Source organism: Tursiops truncatus, chromosome 9 (assembly GCF_011762595.2).
Source record: "Tursiops truncatus isolate mTurTru1 chromosome 9, mTurTru1.mat.Y, whole genome shotgun sequence".
Lineage (NCBI taxonomy): Eukaryota > Metazoa > Chordata > Mammalia > Artiodactyla > Delphinidae > Tursiops > Tursiops truncatus.
The window spans coordinates 78,325,930-78,350,805 of record NC_047042.1 but is presented as its reverse complement, the minus strand read 5'-3'; the positions used below and the strand labels follow the sequence as shown (position 1 = coordinate 78,350,805).

The following is a 24,876-nucleotide window of genomic DNA, read 5'->3' as shown; positions in this document are numbered from 1 at the left end:
AATCAAGGCCTAAAAGACTCAGGAAGAAATTTTGAAGGAAGCTATCACCATACATAACTATAGTATGAACTAGGTGTATAGACAGGGAGGAACCTAGCAAAGTCTGTTAAAACTTCCATGTTCCATTGTCTCTGCATGGCCCAGCAAACATTTATTTACCAAACATTCGCTCTTCTATATCCTTGTGAAATGCCTTCCTCCCCTCTGAAGTCCCAAACCACTACTCACAACATCCTCTTGTCTTTAGCTAAAGATGGTATTTAATGTGAGGGTTTCAGCCATTTTGGTGAGTTACTCAGTCTTCCTGGGTCTCTCCCATGTTATGTGTTATTAAAATTTGTGTGATTTTCTCTTGTTAATCTGTCTCATGTCAACCTAATTCTTTGACCAGGCAGAAGACTCTGGAAGGGTAGAGGAAAATTTCTTCTTCCCCAACAAAATCAAAGTGGGAATGTGATACAGAAATTGAATTATTTATGGGGACTGAAGAAATTTATTCGAATGTTTTCATTTAGAGGTAATTAGCCAAAACTCTCCTTAGTGAAGGAAAATATGAGAAAAATAGTGAATTAGAATAGGCTACCCCTAAATCCCAGTGTCTTAATACAACAAAAGTTTGTTTCTTATTCATATTACATGTCTAATGAGGGTCGACAGTGCTCAAAAGAGTCACACAATGGATCTGGGCTGAGAATGATGACATTTCAACACGTGGTTTCATAAACAGAGGCAGGGGAAAGGGAACATGGCAAATCATATATAGAAACAAGAAATAGAAAACCAAAGTTAAAAAAAATTTTTTTTGGAATGTACTATAGAACTCAAATTTAACTTGCCACACATTGCTAACATAGAATTTTCAAAGTGGTCTTTCGTTTTATATTAGTTGCTTATTTTTTGTTGTGTGCGTACATGATATGAATGGTCAATTCGCTTCTTTCTATACATGACTAAATGAAAAGCATTGCAGAGATTCTTTTTTGAGATTTCTCATAATCTTCAAATATGTTGGTTTCTTTTTCAGGTGAACATTTTAGGCATTTCTAAAGGTAAACATTACTATTTTATGATAATATTTCACTTAACTCTCTTTTTCTGTGACTGGAGGGTTGGTTCTTTTTCTTAGGGTAAAATATTGTCCACAATTCCATATCTAAATTATAAACTCCAAAAATGTTTGAAAACGGGAAGTGTTTTAATAATTCATTTGGAAGCAAACCCTGACCTGAATTGAGAAAAGACTGTTTATGGTCTTTATCCCACTTTAATGTGATTATGAATATATTTTGTTACGGAAGTATTAATGTATTTGCTTCTGGAGTACTTCCCCAGACCCACTGAAGGTGTTACAGAATATACAGTATTTGTCCATATTACCTTTCAAAAATCTGAAAAAAACCTGAATTTCAAACACATCTGTCCCTTAAGTTTTCAGAAAAGGGACTATGGATCTGTATTTCCAGTCTCTTAACAAGCTCATAAAGGTATTATGATCCAAATTCAGTTCTTACAGATAATTTCTAAAGAATAATTTTCAGGTCCTTGGTCTAAATTATTCTAATATTTTTTTCTGATTCATTCATTTGCATTTTAGCATGAAGTAACAATGGGAAATACTTTGAAATGCTTGATTTCATAAAGCCACTAGATGGCGTCTTTGTAAAAATAAAAATACTTTAAAAGAAATGTATAAATAAAAGCTGAGATAAATAAAGGTGGATTCTTATTTCATGAGAAATAAAGGTAAGTCATTTTGGGCAATAAATCCTGAGAAAAATGCAAAGGTTTATGGTGAAAAGTAAAATGGTATTTTAAATTACTTTTCCACCTTTAGAATTGAGGGTCTTTTTCTGATTGGTTATTTTCAGCTTGCATTTACGTTTATTTTATATAACCAAACAACCGTATATCTCTGTGTGTGTGTATATACACATATGTATGTATGTGATTTTGATGTGCTTTCCAACTTGTATAGACTACCTGGGAAGCCTACCAATTAAGTTAGGCTTATATTGTAAAACTGAGTTGTATAAAATCGCCTCCACAGCAAACTATAAATAAAATATGAACATATAGTGGGTATCAAGTCACATTTAAGATGGTGAAGTACTTAAGTTATCTACCACCAGGTTTTCATGCCTCCATCTCCTGCCTCTATGACTATATCTAGCTTTTCATACTGTCCCTAACAGGGAGGGCAGTGAATGATACATTTTAAACAGGAAACCCAGAAAGGTGAGTGTTTAAAACCAATTAAATTCTCATTACTAGTAAAATTTAAGATACATTATGATTTTGAAGATGGGAGTAAGGGATCACTGGGAAGAATTTGTCTGCATATCTCCAGCAACATCTGGTTTATTCATGAGAGACTAACACTAGTGGTTATCAAAATGACCTTTGCTCTTCATGAATATGTGGATTCATGAAATGATTTAAATGCATATGCTTTGGGACTTTTCTGGTGGTCCAGTGGTTTAGACTCCAACCTCCCAATGAAGACGGCCCAGGTTCCCTCCCTGGTCAGGGAACTAAATCTGGCATGCCGCAACTAAAAAAAGATCCCGCGTGCTGCAACTAAAGATCCTGCTGAAACTAAGACCGGGTGCAGACAAAAACAAAAACAAAAACATTTTAATCTAAAACCCTTAGCAAAGCCAATTTCATCTGAGAATATAACACATATTTTATATTGTTCTAGTAAGAAATATCTATTTTAAAATGAGATAAAGACGGAAAAAAATTACATTGGCCATTAGGAAGTTATTGGGGAGAGGAGAATGCAATTTCAACAGAATGGCATAAAGGAATGAAGACATTGAACATTATGAAGGAAGAATGGACCTGTACTATATATAACACAAATTTTAATTTTATTAATTAATCTTACATCCTTTTTAACTATCAAACGGTTTTAGGTCAAAGGCAGCATAGAATAGTGGTTAAAAATGGAGGTTCTGGAGTCACACTGCTTGCGTTTATTTCTGGTTCCCCCACCAAACCTCTCTGAGCCTTAGTTTCCTCATTAGTAAGAGGAAGCTGATCACAGTTCTTCCTTTAAAAAGTCATTGTAAAATTTAAATTAGAAGTATATGTAAGTGCTTAGTAACAAATAATAATAAATGTTAGCTATTATGAAGCCACATGAAGTTTGTTACTACATATACAATAGGAACACAATTGATCCTTTCCCGCAATAATACGTGCTTCTTTAAAAACCTTCTCAATTTAAAGAATTTATAGTCATAGGGGAAAAAAAGCGTTTATAATTCAGTGATTAACAATAACTTTGCTTCTCCTGACTTAAAAGCGGAATTATTTAATAGCTGCTAACTCCCTTTTCTGTTTGGCTGCAAGGGAGTTAAGGGCCAAGTTCCAAATTTAAGAAAAACAAGTAGGCACCTGTTGTACACCTGTGTTCTCCTTTGCTTAAGTCCTCACTCTCACTTCATATTTACATTTTCTCTAACCCTGATTTTTTTATATCCATAGCGCGAATCGCTGTCAGTATTTGGTTCGGAGAACTGTGCAATTTCACAAGTGTGAAAGACAGCTTAGAGAGTGGTTACCATCATAACCACTTTCGGACCTAGGTAGCGAGTAGGTAACAAATCCGCTCTCTCCCTCGCCCCGCCCCAACCTCTGCTTCATTCCTTCTCTCTGCCCCTCCCCTGGCCCCGCCCCCTCCCCTGGCTCCATCACTCGACCCTTTTTTTCTAAGCGCGGGCACCGCCTCTTCTCGCGGGAGTGGTGCCGGGGAGGTTGCTAGGATACAACCGGAAACAGAATTCGGCGTGTGGAGTTGGCTTTCTAGGAGCCCGGGAAACCGCTTCTACCCGACTAACTGCGTTTCTTAGGTAGGAGGACAGGTTCTGGCTGACCTAGACTGGCCCGACCCCTAGGCCGACCTTGAGCGGGTGACTAAGGCGCTGGACTCCGAGGGCTCTGTGCGGGGCGTTGATGCAACCTGGGCTCTGGGGACTGTATGGCCACTCGGGAATGTTTCACCTTTGCCTAAAAAACTGTGCAATGGGCTTCCCTGGTGGTGCAGTGGTTGAGAGTCCGCCTGCCGATGCAGGGGACACGGGTTCGTGCCCCAGTCCGGGAAGATCCCACATGCCGCGGAGCGGCTGGGCCCGTGAGCCATGGCCGCTGAGCCTGCGCGTCCGGAGCCTGTGCTCCGCAACGGGAGAGGCCACAACAGTGAGAGGTCCGCGTACCGCAAAAAAAACTAAAACCCAAAAACTGCGCAAAGCATCCCATCTTTCTTGGCTCCTTTTCTGGCTCTTATCTCTAATTTGGGATTTGGAAGTAGCGGCATCAAGCTAGGAGGTGTACCTCACCTCCCACCTCGAGTGTTTATCACGGTTAATAATATAGAAGCAAGACGTGTGTGCAACCCAGTCTGGCATTAGAAAATGTTTAGCCATCCATGGTGACCATTTTTCGTCTTTAGTAAATAGAGCGCTTTCAGACATTCCTCTTTCACTCCTCTCCACCCACGGTCTTTGCTGTGCCCTCTTAAGAAACTTAAAAGCTCAACAAGTCTATTTGGTAGAAGGGAAAACTGTGTCTCTGCCTTACTACTTACACTAATATTCTGGATATACCAACGAAATTATGCATTGTAGGTGAAAGGGGGACGTTTTTGTATGCAATCATAGTAGAGTGTTTTTTTTTCTTTTTAAACAACTTTTTAAAGATTATAACATTTACCCTTGAATACATAATTAAAAGTTCAAACAGTAAAAAGAATGAACAGTGAAAATCTGTCTTGCACCCATGTTCCCCAACTCCCTGTCCTCCAGTTCACCTTCCAGAGGTATTCTACACATATACAAAAGTAGTCGTATCTGTAACATTGTACATACTGGTATGTGCTTTTGGTGGAGGAGAGGTCATTGAAAGGACATGACCTCCGGTTTACCCACTACCCAGGGGGGCAATCGGAGGCTCTTTCCCCCTCTCCTGTCCTTGGAATGTACCTTCTGCCCATTGTTCCTGGACTAGGAGATGTGCTATTGAGACCATCGGAACTGTATACCTGACTGAACCCAGTTAAGATCTCATAAACTCAGGATTTTGGCGGGTAGATGTTGAGACTTACTGTCTTTAGGCTGCCTAAGACAATCCTCCTTTGTAAGTGTCCTTGCTTATTAAACCTGCCACCTGCAATCTGGAGCGGTCTGCCTCTTTCTTCGATTGTCCTTGCCTTCTGTGTACCAGGTTCAATTTCTGTTTTACCCAGGGAATTCTGGAGGTTGTGAACCAAGAGCTTTGCTTTTTCACTTAATTGAACAATACAGTATGTAGCCTTTAGAATTGGCTTCTTCATTTATCATAATTTATTTGAGATTCACACGTGTGTATCAATAGTTTATTCCTTTTTATTTATGCGTGGTATTCCATTTTATGAATGCATCATAGTATGTGTATCCATTCCTCAGCTAGGGAACGTTTGTGTTGTTTCTTGTTTTTGGTGATTAAAAATAAAGCCTTTATTAACTTTTGTGTGAAGATTTTGAGTGAATGTAGTTTTTCATTCCACATGGGTAAAGGATACAGATTGCTGGGTCATATGATAAATGTGTTTAATTTTACAAGAAACCTGACAAACAGTTATCTCAAATGCTATATCAGTTTTCATTTTTGCCTCAAGGTATAAGAAAGAGCTCCACTTGTATTCATACTCACTGGCTATTGTTGGGCTAAAATTTTTTAAAAACTATTCTAATAGATGTGTAGTGAAATCTCATTGTGATTTGAAGTTTCATTTCTCTAATGACTAATGATATTGTGCATTTTTCATGTGCTTGTACTCAGGGCCAGGGTTAGAGTGAGGCAACTAGGTCTAAAATTTTAGGAGGCATTTATTCTCAGGTGCAAGTGCGTGTATAAGGTAGCGCAGGTGCCACGCTTGCCTCAATCTTGTCCTGGCTCTGCTTACTTGCTTTCTTGTGTGTATTCTTTGGTGATGGATCTGTTTAAATCTTTTCCTCATTTTTTTCACTGTTTTTTTTTCTTATTATTGAGTTTTGCAAGTTCTCTGTATATTCTGTGTACAAGTCCTTTATCAGATTAAGAGTTTTGCAAAAAACTACATCCCAGTGTATGGTTTGCCTTTTGATTCTTCTAGTTGTCTTTTTTGAAGAGCAGAAGTTTTTGATTTTGTTGCTGTTGCTGTTTTAGAAGATGCTGTCTTGGCCATTTTGGGGGGAGGCTAACCCACCAGATAGAAACAAAAGCATTATCTCAGATTCTCCAAAAAGGGTAGATAATTAGGTTGCTAGGAGGTAAGGCTTCTTTATGGTGCTCTCTTTCTAATCAGGCCACTAAACTTTGTTATAGGAGAAAATAACCAAAAGGAAGATTTTTGTGTGTGGGTGAGAGCCTAAAGAAGTTTCTCGAACTTCTTAAAAGTTGAAGTTTTGTTCAGTTTTGTCTCATTTTTTTTCTCTTTATTGTTCCGGAATTTTAAAACTATTTCAGTTCTTTTATTGGTTCTTGAAGTTTAACTATGCATATTTAATTTAACAATGTCTAGAGTTAAGAATATCATAGCTCTCAATTTTGTAAACAGTATAAGGAATTGATAATAGTTTATTGTCATCTTTCCCTTCCCAGTTACATATTCTTATTGTCTCATATTTTAATTTTCTGCTATTATTTTGTGTTGACAATATTTATTTGGGTTTACCCATATGTTTATGATTTATTTGTTAGCCTTTCCTTCTTGTGCTTCAGACTTACATTGGGCCTATTTTATTCCTCTTCAATTGTATCCTTTAGAAGTTCCTTTAGAGCAGATATCTTGGTGATAACTTGTCTGTAAATGTTTCTGTTTTCTTCTTGAAAGATAGTTTTGCTGGGTGTACAATTCTGGGTTGATAGCTTTAATTAGTCTATTATTTTAATTAGTCATGTGCTAATTTAATTAGTCATGTGCTAACCTTCCTTTAATTAGTCTATTATTGCCTTGGCTTCTATTTTTCTGATGAGAAATTGCAGTGATTTTACTTTTCTTTCCTTTGCATTAATGCCAGCAAATATGATTCAAAACAGTGGATGATATGTCCTTGATCACTGTTTGCTTTTCGGATTTTCTGTTATTCTGTAATTTAATTACAATATAAATGGCTATGAATTATTTCTATTTATCCTGTTAAGTATATTTTTATATTGTGCTTCCTGGACCTGTAGATTCATATTTTTAATCGGTTTTGAAAATTTTTCAGCCATTACCTTTTATGATATTTTCTCCCTTCCATCTTTGTTTTCTTCTAGGACTCCAATTTGGCACATGCCAGATCAGGGGCTGGCAGACTTTTTCTGAAAAGGGCTTCACAGGCTACGTGCAGTCTCTGTTGCACACTCTTTGTTGTTTTTTTAATATATTTTTTTAAAATTTTCTTTTATTTATTTATGGCTGTGTTGGGTCTTTGTTGCTGCGCACATGTAGGATCTTCCCGGACCAGGGCTCAAACCCAAGTCCCCTTGAGTTGGCAGGGAGATTCTTTTCTCCATGGCTCCTAATCTCTCATATTTTTCATATCCTTATCTCTTTGCAACAGTCTATATACAATCTTTTGATTTATCTTCCAGTTCACTAGTTCTCTCTTCAGCTTTAATGCTGTATTCATTGAATTCAACAAGTATACATTTTTATTCAGGATATTGTTATTATTAATTATTTTTAATTTGTCATCTGGTAGCCAGAGAACTTCACTAAGGTTAATTTTTTTCTCCATAAGGATCTATGCTTAAGTGAAAGTCCCAAACACAGCTTTTCCATCGCACTACTATTTCAAGTTTTAATCTTCCCTGTGCTTTTGCCTCGGAAATCAGCCTCAGGGTCACTTCCCCTATCCCCTTTCCCTGGCTGCCAACCTCTATAGGTAGGCTCCTGGCTATACTGGCTTCTCACTGCTGTGATCCAGCTCCTGCCTCTGATGCCTGGCTCTGGGCTGCTCTGGCCCACCCTGGCCCAAGCTCCTGTATGCTGTCGTACTGTTTCCCAACCTAAAACTCTTGGTTGCTGTAGCTTAGGCCCTAGTTAGCTCCAAGATCAACCCACATTTGTTTGTTGATATGTTTGTTTTGGGGGACAGAGGTCACTGGACACCTCTGCTACAATTTGTGAGAGCAAAGCTACTACAGTGTGTACTTTCCAGCATATAGTTGCTGTGGAGATGTCAGGTTCCTTGGAGCTTCTATTCAGTTGCAATGTCAGAAGCATAAATAGACTTTTTTAGAAAAAAGGCTATTGAAAAAAATTTTTCTTTCACAAGGCATTGTTCATTGAATAAGAGATGACAATATATATTTTAGAATTTTTAAAATATATTCTTCATAGAATATTTCTCTCAAATTTATTGTGTTTTGAGGTTCTTTTTTTGGTACACATGTTTACTTTCTGTGGTGTTTTTATTAAAAATTCACCAATGTTTTTTGCCTAATGCCATTACTAAGATAATATTAAAAAAATAATGAGCCACATTATAGTATACTATGAACATTGCTGTATGCCAGCAATGAATTATATTTGGTGTAGAAGTTTTAAGTGTAGTAAATATATATATATATGTATTATTTATTTATTTATTTATTTATTTTTAATTCAGGACAATGTCTGACCAGGAGGAAGGATCTGATGCTCAGAATGTTGATTCATCAAAAGAAAGAGAGGATGCTTTTGGGACTACCAATATTCCAGTTCCCTCAGAAGAGGTTCCAGAGTCAGATCAAACTGAAGACTGTGAATCTGAACTAGAACCATCTAGTGGGGGCCGTGAAAAACGTGTTGAGGAGCCGAGTGACCAGAGCGTTTTAAACCTGGAACTAAATGATGTCAAGCAACTCATGGAAGACGTTACGGCAGATGAACAAGTTTCATATTCTCCAGGAGACGGTGGAGAGTCTCTAGCTAAATCTGATAATGCAGTGCAGTCAGCTGAACAATATTCAAAAGATTCTCTGGCATTTCTGGAAAAAATAAAGGCTGTAGAGGAATCTCTGAAAACATCAATGAAAGATTCGTCAGTAACAGGTATTACCTAGGGATGATAGGGTATTTTTTCCGCCTCATTTTGAAGAATGGTTGTTTTTTCTTGTTTGCTTTTGCTTGAAGATTTATTTTATATTTGATATTACTTTCCCACTCTCTTATCCACCAAACCTCTGTGGCTATGCCACTTGAATCTCTTAATTATGTGTGAAGCCTCTCCTTTATTCTGCAGTATCTACTTCCCTAAATAAAGGAGCATCAATAAATTTTAAAGTGTTGTCTCTCTGTTTTTCCAAAATAAAATAGGTTCTTAAAATGTTTAGGGAGAAATTTTTGAGTATAATTGTAATTCTTTTGCATGCCATTTTGGAATTAATTGTACATAGCTAGCAAGTAGGGGGATGGGAACTTGACACCATATTTTTCTAGTTTCATATACAGTACTCATTCTACATATCTCGTTGCTTTTACATATTTCCATATTTCTGCTTAGTGTTAACTTTATATTAAGCTTCAGAAAAATCATTGTTGTCTTTCATTATGGGTTAATTTTAAAGACATAATGTTGATCCCATGGCATGTGGAAGTTATTACTACATTCTTGATAACAAAGCAGAAGGGGAGCAGCAAGAAGGTGGTTACATGGAGAATTCTACCTGGGTGGTTAACTGACTGCTCCTTCCTCCCTTGTCCATAACTTTTGAGAGAGTTTCCATCCATAGAGTGGAGAACATGGGTCATCATTTAACAATAACAGCAGCTTAGTCTGGCTGGTACAATGTAGCTTTTGAATCTAGTGGAGTAGTTAGCTCTTGCAAGTAAGAATAAAAAGGAGGAGGAAAAGTAATCAAGCCCATTTATGCCTAATTGAAGCTGTTATCCCTCAATTACATTATTCATTGTGAATTTGGGCTCCATTTTTTGATAATTCTGTGATTATAGCTTTTACCAAATATATGATGATTTTAAAAAAAAGTGGTCTTGGTCCTGTACTTCCTGAGGCTCACAGATTCCTGAACAAACTTTCCCTTCCCAAAGCTTAGGAAGTCACTGCTATGGAAAATTTAAAATACATTAATCATAGAATGTTGAATCCAGTAAACAATTAAGATAGCCTTCTGATAATGTAGCATCTGTGAGAGTGTTCTCGTACTAAGAACTGTGAAAATAATATTTAACAAGCTTAAAGAACCTTAGCATCAATAATGCCTTGTTACATTTCATGCTGGGACTAGTGATGAATGTCTCATAGAGCTTTATGAAAACTGTCATGTCAGGCATCTAGAAATATATGAAACTTTTTGGTCTACATGTGTACTCTCCACTCCATCTTACTTATATCTTCTCCATTAAAATTTAAAGTCTGTAGATATAAAAGTAAAAAGTTTACCCCATCATAATTAGTTTTTAAGTATTATATACCCTCCCTATAATTTCTGAACAGATAATCATTTTATAATAACAGTTTTTCTCTATTTTTAACATGTGTCTTGATTTTTATTTTATAGAGTTGGGAGTGAGCTACATAATGTCCATTTTTGTGAAAAGTAGATTTGTGCATAGTTATTCCAGATATTTGTAAAAAACAATGATTTTCTGTTTTGCATTTTGCCAGCTATAGATATAAATCAATTATGGGAAGAAGAATGGACTTAGATAATCTTTTGTCATCGCAAGGTCAAGGAAAATTTTCTTTGAAAATTTCCCTATTGGTTTTTCTTAACTTCATGAGTACACACTGATTTCCTGATGCATGGTATAAATATCTAATCAAAGCATGTATGTTTCTAAGTTCAGGTCTCAGGGTCTCCCTTTGTAATACTACACAAAAACACTTGATGTTCTGAGATGTTTCCTATGTTTATATCTGAATTATATATACCAGATATTGGGAATCTTTAAAAATTTTAAATGATTTTAAAAGAATCTTTAAAAGCACTTTAGTTTCATTTCCTCCTTCTCACAGTATTCTGGGCAAGGAGGTAATCTCGAACGTGCACTGATCCTCATATAAGGCAATGCAAGAGAGATCTGAACTTTGAGCTGGAGTTGGGGGAGCAGGCATTGACCATTGATGCTAATTCTTGAGATCATGCATTGATTTTCAAAGCAAAATGCTGCAACTGAATGTTTGTCACTTCTCCTCTTAGAAAATGAACAGTAGCTCTTATTATGGAGGTGTGGTGGGAGAACATGGCAGAGACAACCTGCATTCTATGTGATTACAAATTGTCCCGTATTTCTCTGCCTGTGGATTCTATGATGCTGACCCTTGCTTTTAACTGTGATTCTTTTTTTCTCTTATTTTTTCTACAGTAAAAATTGTACTTCTTCCTGTGGGCCAGGAAATTATAATGCCCTTTAAAGTTGACACTGTTCTAAAACGCCTCAAGGATCATTTTTCATCTCTATTAGATGTCCCATCTTATGTCCTGCAGATAAGATGTGCAGGTAAGCTTGGAGGCTAATAAAACTTATCAAGACTTCTCTTTGATTTGTTAAACTAAATATCTTCATGTTTACTGTTTGAACATTATACTGTGGTTATATATTCATTCATTCAACACATTATTATTGAGGACATACTTTGTTCCAAATACTTTGCTAAGAGCCAAAGATATAAAGAAACATGAAACAAAATCCCTGTTTTCAAGTTGTTTACAGACTAGGAAGGAAGAAGATGTATGCTGTGGTTACCACACAGTGTGTAAATGTTTTGATGGAGATATGTTCAAAAAACTGTGAGAATAGCGAGGAAGGAAACTGGGAGATTCTAGAAAGCTTCATCTGATAAAAGTGATAATACTTTTGCTAAGTCCCAAAGAGGTGAGAAAACCTGGGACTTTTGGGAAGTAGTAAGGAATTTAGAGGGAATAGAAGTAAATTATATATGGGAAGTAGGAGGAAATGAGGTTAAAAAGATAGATGATGAATGAGCATGTATATATAGAAAAAGAAGAGGACTGAAAATGGTTTATCAGTCTTCTGTACATTAAGATCAGTTCACATTCTGATGATGTTCAACTTTATTTATATTTTGTGGGCAATATTGAGTAGCCCACCTTATATTAGCCTTGTGTCATGAGAGGCTGAGGTCTTAGTAACTGTGATAGAATTAAGCAGACTAGAATAGCTCAGGAAATGTTTCTGTAGAATATGCCTGCACAGATCATAATATTTTATTTTAAAAAGTTTGATATTAACTTATAAAGATGCCACAAGTTTCTAGGGCAGTAAAAACATTTTTTTGGTGGGAAAATCCGAAGTGCTAAAAAGGAAAAAGCCATACCTATGAAGTTCTTCCTCCTTGCCAAATCAGAGAAGAACAATCAGTTCTGTTTCAAAATTATTTTTAGAAAACTATTGTAATGAATGTGCTCCAATAGGAAGATGTTCATGTATTCAAACAACAGGTTACTAAAGCTTGATTGAGGAAACAAAGCTAAAATTTAAATAGTTATTGTAACAGTAATGATACTGATGATGATAATGATCATGTTGATGATGATGGCTAATTCAATGAGCACTTACTGTGTGCTAGTCCTTCTACAGAATATTCTGCCTACATTATCACATTATCATTCAATCTACACAAAAATCCTTTGAGGTAGGTATTACTATTAATTTTTTTTGAGAGATGGAAACTAAAGCTTGAGGAACTTCTGCAAATTCCCAAAGCTTATGAGTGGCAGAGTCTGAACTTAAATATAGGTATGACTCCAAAAAGGGAATTTGGAACTGCTTGGCATTAACTATAAGGTGAAGTTCAAAACTGGAGAAGAGAGAGCACTTTGAGACTGAGCACCTGGCCAGTGGTACCTAAGAATCTATTTCTTTGCACTTCATGACTTTTCTTCTTTATGTGTAAATACCATGCATCACCACTGGCTTATGTCAGCAGCAATAAAAAAAGAGCTTGATTCTGTGCCAACCACTCTCCAAGACAGGTACTTTCTTCTAGTACTAGAACTGGAGTCCAAGTTTGGTGGGACTAAGCCTACAATAGAAACAATTAGAGGGCTGAAGAGGGCTCTGTGTTAGTTGGAAGAGGAATCTCTGTTAGTTTCCTATGACTGTTGTAACAATTAACAAATTTAGTGGCTTATTTTGCTTATGGTTTTGGAGGCCAAAAATCCTAAATCAATTTCACTTGGATAACATCAAGGTGTCAGCAGGGCTGTTCTCCGGAGGCTCTGGGGAGAGTCTACTTCCTTGCCTTTTCCAGCTCCTAGAGTTGCATTTCTTGCATTCTTGGGCTTCCTCATCTTCAAAGTCGGCAGCATAGCATCTTTAAATCTCTCTCTGCTTCTGTCATATCATTTTCTCTGTAGTCAAATCTCCCTCCTCCTTCCCCTTAAAAGGCACTTATGATTACATTTAAGGCTTATGTGAATAATCCAGGATAATCTACCCATCTCAAAATCCTTAACTTAGTAAAATCTGCAGTCACTTTTTCCATATAAGGTAGCATCCATAGACTCTAGGAATGTACATGGATATATTTTAGTTAGGGCCATTATTCAACCTATTGCAAAATCCATATAACGTTAATTTTTTTTTTTTTTTTTTGCGGTACGCGGGCCTCTCACTGCTGTGGCCTCTCCCGCTGCGGAGCACAGGCTCCGGACGCGCAGGCTCAGCGGCCACGGCCACGGCCCAACTTATACCCCTGGACCGGGGCACGAACCCGCGTCCGCCACATCGGCAGGTGGACTCCCAACCACTGCGCCACCAGGGAAGCCCAAAACTCAAAGATTTTTGAATGTGCTTTCTTGAACATAGCTAAAATAGACTAGTGGTATCTGACATATTTCTAAGAATGAGTAAAACAAACCTTTGCTATGTTAAATTCCTAATTGTAATTTAGAAAGAACATACATTGGAAAACTGTTATAGTTTTTATCATTATACAAAGCAGCAGCCAGTAACATTGTACGTATTTATGTATGCCTTAAAATACAGAAAGAAATTTATAGTCAGTTTATGAAATAAACCAGTGGGGTTGGGGGTATAAGTTGAAGCAATAAAACATAAAAGTAAGGTGATGATGTACACTTTTTTCAGCAAAAAACTGAGTCTTAGCTCTACCTTGGCATGAATTAATTTATATGAATTTCTGATTATAGAAACAGAAAGGAAGGGATTCTTTAGAACTCTGAGTGTATACATTAGGAGTGTGTATTAAAATAATCAGGCTTTCCCTGATATGGATATGTCCTATGCTTATGTATACAACATTGTGATTTTTTTAGAGAATCGATGTTTAGAATATGATTTTGCTTATATTATAGAATGTGTTTTTTATTTTTAAATGTTTATAATTGCATGGTTATTGTATATTTGTATTTCTGATTAGTTGAGAGTTGTATTTTTACTTTACTTATAATGCTGAATTCTTGCTCAGGAGTACCACCTTAATTTTTTCCATTGTGGAGTTTTTGATACTAATAATACAGCAAGAGGTGGACATCATCAATGCGCTATTTGGTAATTAAACAATATGTGTTCATATAAGCACCATTGATGTTTCCCATCCCTTAAAATGAGTACATATAATCATTTCTTTGCCATAACACTTTTTATAATTTTATCTCATTTTTAGGAATGCTTATTAAAGACCATGAGACGCTACTACAACATGGAGTTAAGCCCCAGGATATTGTCCAAGTTGAAATCTTTTCTTTACATCCATTTCTATATCCAATCAAAAGACTAGATAGATCAAGTGATGCCTCTCAAATCATAACTGTCAGAGTACAAACTGGTTAGTTATTTGATATCTTTTAGATAAAGTATTTTTTTAGAGTCCCTTTGTAGTTGAACTTTCATTTAATCTTGGTTTTATCTCCTCAGGCATTGATCAGTACCAGGAAGTAGGTGTTGAGATTATAAAATCTGATTTTCACAAACCATTTCTTGGTGGATTCAGACATAAAGTAACAGGAATGGAATATCACAATGCTGGAACACAAACTGTACCTAAAAAGATTCCTGAAAAACTGAATACATTTTGTAGGGATACACAGGTAATATTTTTATTTTTCCATGTAGGATTTTGAAGCTACAGAATCAAAAAATGTTTTATTGTGTAGCTCTCTAAAATTAAAATCTTCTAGGGAATTATATGGTAATTAAAATAATAAAAGATATTAACTTAGATGTGTAGGAAAATATGTTCTTTACTCACTTTATGTGTATATAGTGGATATTTATTTAAATTTTTTAAATGTTTTTATTTTAGACAGTTTTTCAGAGAAGAAAGCTCCAGCAAACTACAAATACAACATCCACACAGATGACTAAAATTGGTGTGTATGTATCAAATATGACTGATAAACTGGTAGCACCAGGAAAATATTTTTCAGCAGCAGAATACCATGCTAAAAGATTAAAGGCGGTAAGATAACTTTTATTATAGGCGAATACTAAATGACTTTTTACTGTGTAACCAGAGTTATGCAACCATTACCACAGTCAATTTTAGAACATTCTCATCATCCCAGAAATAAATCCTACATCCAATAGCAGCCAGCCCCTATTTCCCTCCACTCCTTTCTGCTTTAGGCAACCACTAATCTACTTTTTGCCTCTATTGATTTGCTTATTCTGGGCATTTCATATACATGTAATCATACAATGTGGAGTCTTTTGTGACTGGTTTCTTTTACTTAGCATAATGTTTTCAAGGCTTATCCATGTTGCAACATGTATCAATATATTGCAATCTATATTGCAAAATAATATTCCATTGTATGTACCCAATTGTATATACCTACTGTAGGTAGGTCAATATATATACCACAATTTGTTTGCCCATTTATCAGTTGATAGACATTTGATTTGTTTCTACTTGTTGGCTATTAGGAATAAGGCTGCTATAAACATTCACGTACAAGTTTTTATGTGGATATGTATTTTCATTTCTCTTGGTATCTGCCTAGGAATGTAATTGCTAGATCATATGGTAATTTATTTATTTATTTACTTATTTATTTTTGGCTGAGTTGGGTCTTTGTTGCTACGCGTGGGCTTTCTCTAGTTGTGGCGAGCAGGGACTACTCTTTGTTGCAGTGCATGGGCTTCTCATCGCGGTGGCTTCTCTTGTTGCGGAGCACGGACTCTAGGCACGCGGGCTTCAGTAGTTGTGGCTCGTGGGCTCCAGAGCGCAGGCTCAGCAGTTGTGGCGCACAGGCCCAATTGCTCCGTGGCATGTGGGATCTTCCCGGACCAGGGCTTGAACCCTTGCCCCTGCATTGGCAGGCGGATTCTTAACCACTGTGCCACCAGGGGAGCCCTCATATGGTAATTCTGTTTAACCTTTTTGAGGAACTGTCAGACTGTTTTCCAAAGCAGCTGCACCATTTTATGTCCCACCAGAAGTGTGTGAGGATTCCAATTTCTCCATATCCTTATCAGCACTTTTGGATTATTGCCATCCTAGTGAGTGTGAAGTGGTATCTCATTGTGGTTTTGATTTGCATACCCTGATGGCTAATTATACTGAATATTTTTCATGTGCTTATTAACAATTTATATATATTCTTAGGAGAAATGTACATTCAGATACTTTGTCCAATTTTAGTGAGGTTGTCTTTTTTATTATTGCTTTATTGTTTAAAAAATTTTTTTAGTTGTTTGCTAAGTGGTTGCTCCAAGTGTAATTTAGGGATTAGAATATACATCTCAATTTATAGCAACATACTTTGTATTAATACTAACTGAAATTTAATAAAGTATTGAAACCTTGCTCCAATAGAACTCCAAGTTTATCCCTTCTTCTTTGTGCTATTATCATACAAACATGTACATTCTGTTTATGTTCTAAGCCCTGTAATTCCTTTTATAATTATTGTTTTTGTGCAATTGACTTTTAAATAAGAGTAGAAAAGAGGAAAATATATTTATATAGTCTTTTATATTTTATCTACATAATTACTTTTTCTGGTGCTATTTATTTCTTCGTTTGAGTTAAAATTAACATCTAATATCATTTTCTTTCAGTTTGGAGAATTCCCTTTAGTACTTGTGTATGCTTGTATACTTGATGGTGTCCTAAAGATCTCTGAGTCTCTGTTCCTTTACCTTTTTTCCCCCTCTTCTTCAGGTGGATAGTTTCTAATGATCTATCATCAAATTCCTTATTCTTTCTTTTGCCAGTTAAGATCTGCTGTTGAGCCTGTTTTTTGTGTTTTCATTTCAATTATTTTACTATTAAACTCCTAAATTTCCACTTGGTTCTTTTTTTAAAAATTTCTGTCTCTTTGTTGATATTCTGTCACCATACATTTTAAACAAAAATTTATTCAATATCTAACCCTAAACATAGTCAATATAGTATTTTCCTTCTTTTTTTCCAAATGACATTAATCATAAAAAAAATTTGCAAAAAATTCCTCACCCAGATTTTTCTTTTTCTTTCCATTGGGAGATAATTATACATGGAACTTTAAAGAAGTTTCTTGTACACCTAACATTATATCACAATCATTTCTCTACCTTTTAGTATTTATTATAAACAATTTAATGGCATTATTTTATTCCACAATGTTAACACTATAATTTAATTACTTTCTTTTTTAGGACATTTAGACATGTTTTCATCAAAATCTTAATGCTATATAAATTGTAGTGTGCATTTAAAAAATACTTAGAGAAGATGTTAGAAGTTGAATTACTAGGGGAAAAAATGATGACTTTTTAAAAGTTTTAGATATTACCAAGTGTTTTTCAGAAATCTTGTACCAAATGATGTATGCATAAACCATTTATAAGAGCCCATTCCATGCTGACTTCACCAGTAGTACATATTATTTGAAAAAATTGTTGTCTCCTTATAGATGTTAAATATATTTTTATATTTTCTCTCCACCTATCACTCATACTTAGTTTATGATGTCTTTCATTATAGTCAAACTTATTAATATTCCCTTTTATGGTTTTTGCATTTTATGTATTGTTATAAAAGGCTGTTTCATCCCACAGTCATAAGTATAACTTTCTTTTATAGTTGGTGTGTGTGTACAACTTTATCTGGATTTTTAAAAATGATATGAAGAAGAGTTAAATTTTATTTTTTCCAAATGTAATGCCAACTGCTCAGTACCATGAATATTCAAGTTTATTCTCTCCACAGTAATGTATACTAAATTTTCATATATATATGCATCTGTTTCTGACTTCTGCATTCTTTCATTAATGTATACGTTTTTTTCTATGTCAGTAATGTATTGCTTTAATTACTACTGATTTGTAATATATTTTGAGGCCTGGTCCATTAGGTTCTACCTCATTGTTCTTCCTTTTCAAGACTGTCTTGACTATTAACGCAAGTTTTTCTTCCATATGAATTTTAGAGTAAGTTTGCAATTTTCATGAAAAATTGCAGGTCTTGCTCAGAAGTACATTGATCAGTTGGGGAAGAGTGGACACCTTTACCCTGTTAAACATTTGGGATATCAGTTAAACATGACATACAAAGCATATGCATTTTATCTCTGCTACTTCCTAGCATCATTTTGCTTGAATAAAAAGAATTGAAAGCAGTGATTTTGTTTTTTGCGTGACAAGAAACCTGGAGCTAGACTGCTGCTCTAGCCCAATCAGCTTAGGACGTTGAGAGAGGAGCCTGTAGTCTTGGTCTGTTGACTCATTGCACTGAAGGAGACTGCTCAGCAGGGGAACCACGCGGCTAACTTTGTAGTTGACTTTATCAGTGCCTGCAATTATTCCAGCCTGAAAATGTTTACGTTTTCAGTCCAAACTAATTTACACAAAAGGAAAAGGGGGAGTTATTATAGACTTTTGGGGAGGAGTGAAGTTTTGGTGAAATTTAAGTGTTACAGTATTTTGATTGTCTCTGTCCAACAAGGTTGCGTGTAGATGGGTCAGCATCAAGTCTGGACTGAGACATGGACCAAAGAGTCCTGTTCCTTTGGTAACAAAGTTAGGAGAGAGATGTGGATGTGTTTCTTCTCTGAAGTTCAGCACGTTCGTTGTAAATCAAGGCTGCTTCTCTCTGTCAAAATAATACAGATCCTTCAGGCAAGAGTGGGATGTTTCATTCTTAGTGATCTAATTTCAGACAGCAAAGTTTATGATAGATTATGATTTTAGAGAACAAAGTTTCTCAGAGAGAAAGAAAATAGTAGTCACTCAAAGAAGGGGTTGTTATGACATTTTACTAATGTCATAACAACCTGCATAGTGTCCTTGGGAAAAATATTGCTTCCTATTAATTTTGTAGCTGACTTTATTCGTGCCTGGTATTCAAGCCTGATGGATTCTTATTTTCTCAGTCCAAATGAATTTTTAATTTCTTACTGTACGGGGCCTGGCTGGTGGCTCTGTGATGTCATCAGGAACCTGAATTCCTTTTACCCTTCCACTCTAATAATTAATCTTACTATCATGAACTTGTTACTGTATGATGATAAAATGGTTAATGAACCTTCAGCATAATGTCTGCATTCTGCAAGAAGGGAGACATCAAGGGAGCATGTCCCATGGATGCCATTCAAGAATTTTCCCTGAAAGCCCCTGCCAGTGATTCAACTTGCATCTCATTGACCTGAACTGGGTCATGTGACTTCACTGTCCCTGCTGGGACTATGTGATAATTACATTTTTAAAGTTTCATATTGTTGCTCCTCAGTAAGACTGAGATTTTGTTAGTAAGGAAGTCGGAGAGAAAGGCTATTAGGTGGGGAAATGAACAACACTACACTACACTACAACACTTTCCAAACTCGGATAAAATGATATTAAGGGAATAAGAAAAGCATAAACATACAGGAACAAAGAATATATGGGAAGAGAGAAGAGTAAATGTCAGTCGATTTTTTAAAGTTGTAAAGCAGATGGGGAAGCATTGACTTACTTGAGCAGAGGAAGTGAAAATCTAAATGCCTGCCAAGGGGGCTGGCGTCAAGAACCAAATCAGTTTGCCCCACAGAATCTCGGAAAGTGAATTGGAGGTTCTGTGGAAGATGGAAGTGAGATGTGAACTGTAAACAGAGGGATTGGTTAAAAGACAGTAAAAGGAGTAAATTTCAATTTAATACGTTCTTCTATCTTGATAGATACCTTTTTATTTGTATCATGTTTATTTTATTCTTGAACTTCTTGAGTTCAGTGCTTGGTATTTATATCTTTCTTGTTGTAAGCAAGATTATATTATGTGTGACTACTGATATTTTTGTACTCATTACTGCCATCTCATTTTGTTTTTGATTTATTATTTATTCTTGTTTGTTATTTTTACTAACTTTTTTTTTTTTTGGTTTGACTAAAGTTTTCTTTTCCATTTTTTTTGTTCTTTCATAGGTCAGAAGTAGGTACTTTGTTTCTATTTTTCTAGTGGTTACTCATAAAAAAAATTTAATGGACTTAATTTTTTAATACCAAACGCATATTTAATCAGGCTCTATATATTGTCCATGAACAAGTCAAGGACCCTAGCAGGCTTTTCTTCATTTCTTCTTCCTCCTCAGTCACTCCTCCTGTTCAGTGAGGACTTGATCTGGAATTACAATTGTATGTATATTACATCATTATAATTTACTATATAATTATAACTTCCTATTGTTTTTATATATTTACATCAATGTAATATATAAATTTTTTCAAATGTGTTATATTTAGCTTAAAACCTTTTTTGGAAGTTTTTGCTTACTTCTTTAATTTTTCCTCTTTATTCTTTTGTTGTTGTTCTCTTTATTTTTCATTTTATTTTATTTTGTTTTTTTCGAACATCTTTATTGGAGTATAATTGCTTTACAATGGTGTGTTAGTTTCTGCTTTATAACAAAGAGAATCAGCTATACATATACATATATCCCCATATCTCCTCCCTCTTGCATCTCCCTCCCACCCTCCCTATCCCACCCCTCTAGGTGGTCACAAAGCACCGAGCTGATCTCCCTGTGCTATGCGGCTGCTTCCCACTAGCTATCTATTTTACATTTGGTAGTGTATATATGTACATGCCACTCTCTCACGTCGTCCCAGCTTACACTTTCCCCTCCCCGTGTCCTCAAGTCTGTTCTCTACGTCTGCGTCTTTATTCTGGTCCTACCCCTAAGTTCTTCATAACCTTTTTTTTTTTCTTTCAATTCCATATTTATGTGTTAGCATATGGTATTTATTTTTCTCTTTCTGACTTACTTCACTCTGTATGACAGACTCTTGGTCCATCCACCTCACTACAAATAACTCAATTTTGTTTCTTTTTATGGCTGAGTCATAGTCCATTGTATATATGTGCCACATCTTCCTTATCCATTCATCTGTTGATGGACACTGAGGTTGCTTCCATGTTCTGGCTATTGTAAATAGTGCTGCAATGAACATGGTGGTACATGACTCGTTTTGAATTATGGTTTACTCAGGGTATATGCCCAGTAGGGGGATTGTTGGGTCATTGCTACCATTGTTGGGTCATATGGTGGTTCTATTTTTAGTTTTTTAAGCAACCTCCATACTGTTCTCTATAGTGGCTGTATCAATTTACATTCCCACCAACAGTGCAAGAGGGTTCCCTTTTCTCCACATCCTCTACAGCATTTATTGTTTGTAGATTTTTTGATGATGGCCATTCTGACCGGTGTGAGGTGATACCTCATTGTGGTTTTGATTTGCATTTCTCTAATGATTAGTGATGTTGATCATCCTTTCATGTGTTTGTTGGCAATCTGTATATCTTCTTTGGAGAAATGTCTATTTAGGTCTTCTGCCCATTTTTGGATTGGGTTGTTTGTTTTTTTGATATTGAGCTGCATGAGCTGCTTATGTATTTTGGAGATTAATCCTTTGTCAGTTGCTTTGTTTGCAAATATTTTCTCCCATTTTCAGGGTTGCCTTTTTGTCTTCTTTATGGTTTCCTCTGCTATGCAAAAGCTTTTAAGTTTCATTAGGTCCCACTTGTTTATTTTTGTTTTTATTTCCGTTTCTCTAGGAGGTGAGTCAAAAAGGATCTTGCTGGGATTTATGTCATAGAGTGTTCAGCCTATGTTTTCCTCTAAGAGTTTGATAGTGTCTGGCCTTCCATTTAGGTCTTTAATCCACTTTGAGTTTATTTTTGTGTATGGTGTTAGGGAGTGTTCTAATTTCATTCTCTTACATGTAGCTCTCCAATTTTCCAAGCAACACTTATTGAAGAGGCTGTCTTTTCTCCATTGTATATTCTTGCCTCTTTAATCAAAAATAAGGTGACCATATGTGCATAGGTTTATCTCTGGGTTTTCTGTCCTGTTCCATTGATCTGTCTTTCTGTTTTTGTGCCAGTACCATACTGTCTTGATTACTGTAGCTTTGTAGTGTAGTCTGAGGTCAGTGAGCCTGATTCCTCCAGCTCCATTTTTCTTTCTCAGGATTGCTTTGGCTATTCGGGGTCTTTTGTGTTTTCATACAAATTGTGAAATTTTTTGTTCTAGTTCTGTGAAAAATGCCATTGGTAGTTTGATAGGGATTGCATTGAATCTGCAGATTGCTTTGGGTAGTATAGTCATTTTCACAATGTTGATTCTTCCGATCCAAGAACATGGTATATCTCTCCATCTGTTTGTATCATCTTTAATTTCTTTCATCAGTGTCTTATAGTTTTCTGCATAGAGGTCTTTTGTCTCCTTAGGTAGGTTTATTCCTAGGTATTTTATTTTTCTGTTGCAGTGGTAAATGGGAGTGTTTCCTTAATTTCATTTTCAGATTTTTCATCATTAGTGTATAGGAATGCAAGAGATTTCTGTGCCTTAATTTTTTTATTCTGCTACTTTTGATTAGCTCTAGTAGTTTTCTGGTAGCATCTTTAGCATTCTCTGTGTATAGTATCATGTCATCTGCAAACAGTGACAGTTTTACTTCTTCTTTTCCAATTTGGATTCCTTTAATTTTTTTTCTTCTTTTATTGCTGTGGCTAGGACTTCCAAAACTATGTTGAATAATAGTGGTGAGAGTGGGCAACCTTGTCTGGTTCCTGATTTTGGAGGAAATGGCTTCAGTTTTTCACCATTGGGAACGATGTTGGCTATGGGTTTGTCATATATGGCCTTTATTATGTTGAGGTAAGTTCCCTCTCTGCCTACTTTCTGGAGAGTTTATTATAAATGAGTATTGAATTTTGTTGAAAGCTTTTTCTGCATCTTTTGAGATTATCATATGGTTTTTATCCTTCAGTTTGTTAATATGGTTTATCACATCGATTGATTTGCATATATTGAAGAATCCTTGCATTCCTGGGATAAACCCCACTTGATCATGGTGTATGATCCTTTTAATGTCCTGTTGGATTCTGTTTGCTAGTATTTTGTTGAGGATTTTTGCATCTATGTTCATCAGTGATATTGGCCCGTAGTTTTCTTTTTTTGCGACATCTTTGTCTGGTTTTGGTATTGGTGATGGTTGCCTCGTAGAATGAGTTTGGGAGTGGTCCTCGCTCTGCTATATTTTGGAAAGTTTGAGAAAGATAGGTGTTAGCTCTTTAAATGTTTGATAGAATTTGCCTGTGGAGCTCGCTGGTCCTGGGCTTTTGTTTGTTGGAAGATTTTTAATCACAGTTTCAATTTCAGTGCTTGTGATTGGTCTGTTTATATTTTCTATTTCTTCCTGGTTCAGTCTCGGAAGGTTGTGCTTTTCTAAGAATTTGTTCATTTCTTCCAGGTTGTCCATTTTATTGGCATATAGTTGCTTGTAGTAATCAATCTCTCACGATGCTCTGTATTTCTGCAGTGTCAGTTGTTACTTCTCCTTTTTCCTTTCTAATTCTGTTGATTTGAGTCTTCTCCATTTTTTCTTGATGAGTCTGGCTAATGGTTTATCAATTTTGTTTATCTTCTCAAAGAACCAGCTTTTAGTTTTATTGATCTTTGCTATTGTTTCCTTCATTTCTTTTTCAGTCATTTCTGATCTGATCTTTATGATTTCTTTCCTTCTGCTAACTTTGGGTTTTTTTCCTTCTTCTTTCTCTAATTGCTTTAGGTGTAAGTTTAGGTTGTTTATTTTGAGATTTTTCTTGTTTCTTGAGGTAGGATTATATTGCTATAAACTCCCCTCTTAGAACTGCTTTTGCTGCATCCCATAGGTTTTGGGTTGTTGTGTTTTCATTGTCATTTGTTTCTAGGTAGTTTTTGATTTCCTCTTTGATTTCTTCAGTGATCTCTTGGTTATTTGGAAGCACACTGTTTAGCCTCCATGTGTTTGCAGTTTTTACAGTTTTCTTTCCTGTAACTGATATCTAGTCTCATAGTGTTGTGGTCGGAAAAGATACTTGATACTATTTCAATTTTATTAAGTTTACTAAGGCTTGTTTTGTGACCCAAGATATGGTATATCCTGGAGAATGTTCCATGAGCACGTGAGAAGAAAGTGTATTCTGTTGTTTTTGGATGGAATGTCCTATACGTATCAGTTAAGTCTGTCTTGTTTAATGTGTCATTTAAAGCTTTTGTTTCCTTTTTTATTTTCATTTTTGGTGATATGTCCATTGGTGAAAGTGGGGTGTTAAAGTCCCCTACTCTGATTGTGTTACTGTCGATTTCCCCTTTTATGGCTGTTAGCGTTCGCATTATGTATTGAGGTGTTCCTATGTTGGGTGCACAAATATTTACAATTGTTATATCTTCTTCTTGGATTGATCCCTTGATCATTATGTAGTGTCCTTCTTTGTCTCTTGTAATAGTCTTTGTTTTAAAGTCTATTTTGTTTGATATGAGAATTGCTACTTTCTGTTGATTTCCATTTGCATGGAATATCTTTTTCCATCCCCTCACTTTCAGTCTGTATGTGTTCCTAGGTCTGAAGTGGGTCTCTTGTAGACAGCATATATATGGGTCTTGTTTCTTTATCCATTCAGCCAGTCTAGGTGTTTGGGTGGAGCATTT

At 35.8% G+C, this 24,876-nt stretch overlaps 1 protein-coding gene across 2 annotated transcripts in view; it reads left to right on the top strand.

The window, feature by feature from the left end:
- The first annotated feature begins 3,735 nt into the window (after positions 1 to 3,735).
- Positions 3,736 to 24,876, top strand: part of IQUB (IQ motif and ubiquitin domain containing) — a 125,799-nt gene continuing 104,658 nt past the window's right edge. For both annotated transcript variants that reach the window (XR_012334054.1, XM_019924662.3), the window contains exons 1-6: positions 3,736 to 3,857; positions 8,622 to 9,046; positions 11,321 to 11,455; positions 14,607 to 14,768; positions 14,858 to 15,030; positions 15,246 to 15,401. Coding sequence is in view for 1 of the 2 variants with exons in the window: in XM_019924662.3 (XP_019780221.2) it covers positions 8,626 to 9,046; positions 11,321 to 11,455; positions 14,607 to 14,768; positions 14,858 to 15,030; positions 15,246 to 15,401 (1,047 nt within the window). In the remaining variant the exon portion in view is untranslated. The remainder of the gene's footprint in view (positions 3,858 to 8,621; positions 9,047 to 11,320; positions 11,456 to 14,606; positions 14,769 to 14,857; positions 15,031 to 15,245; positions 15,402 to 24,876) is intronic.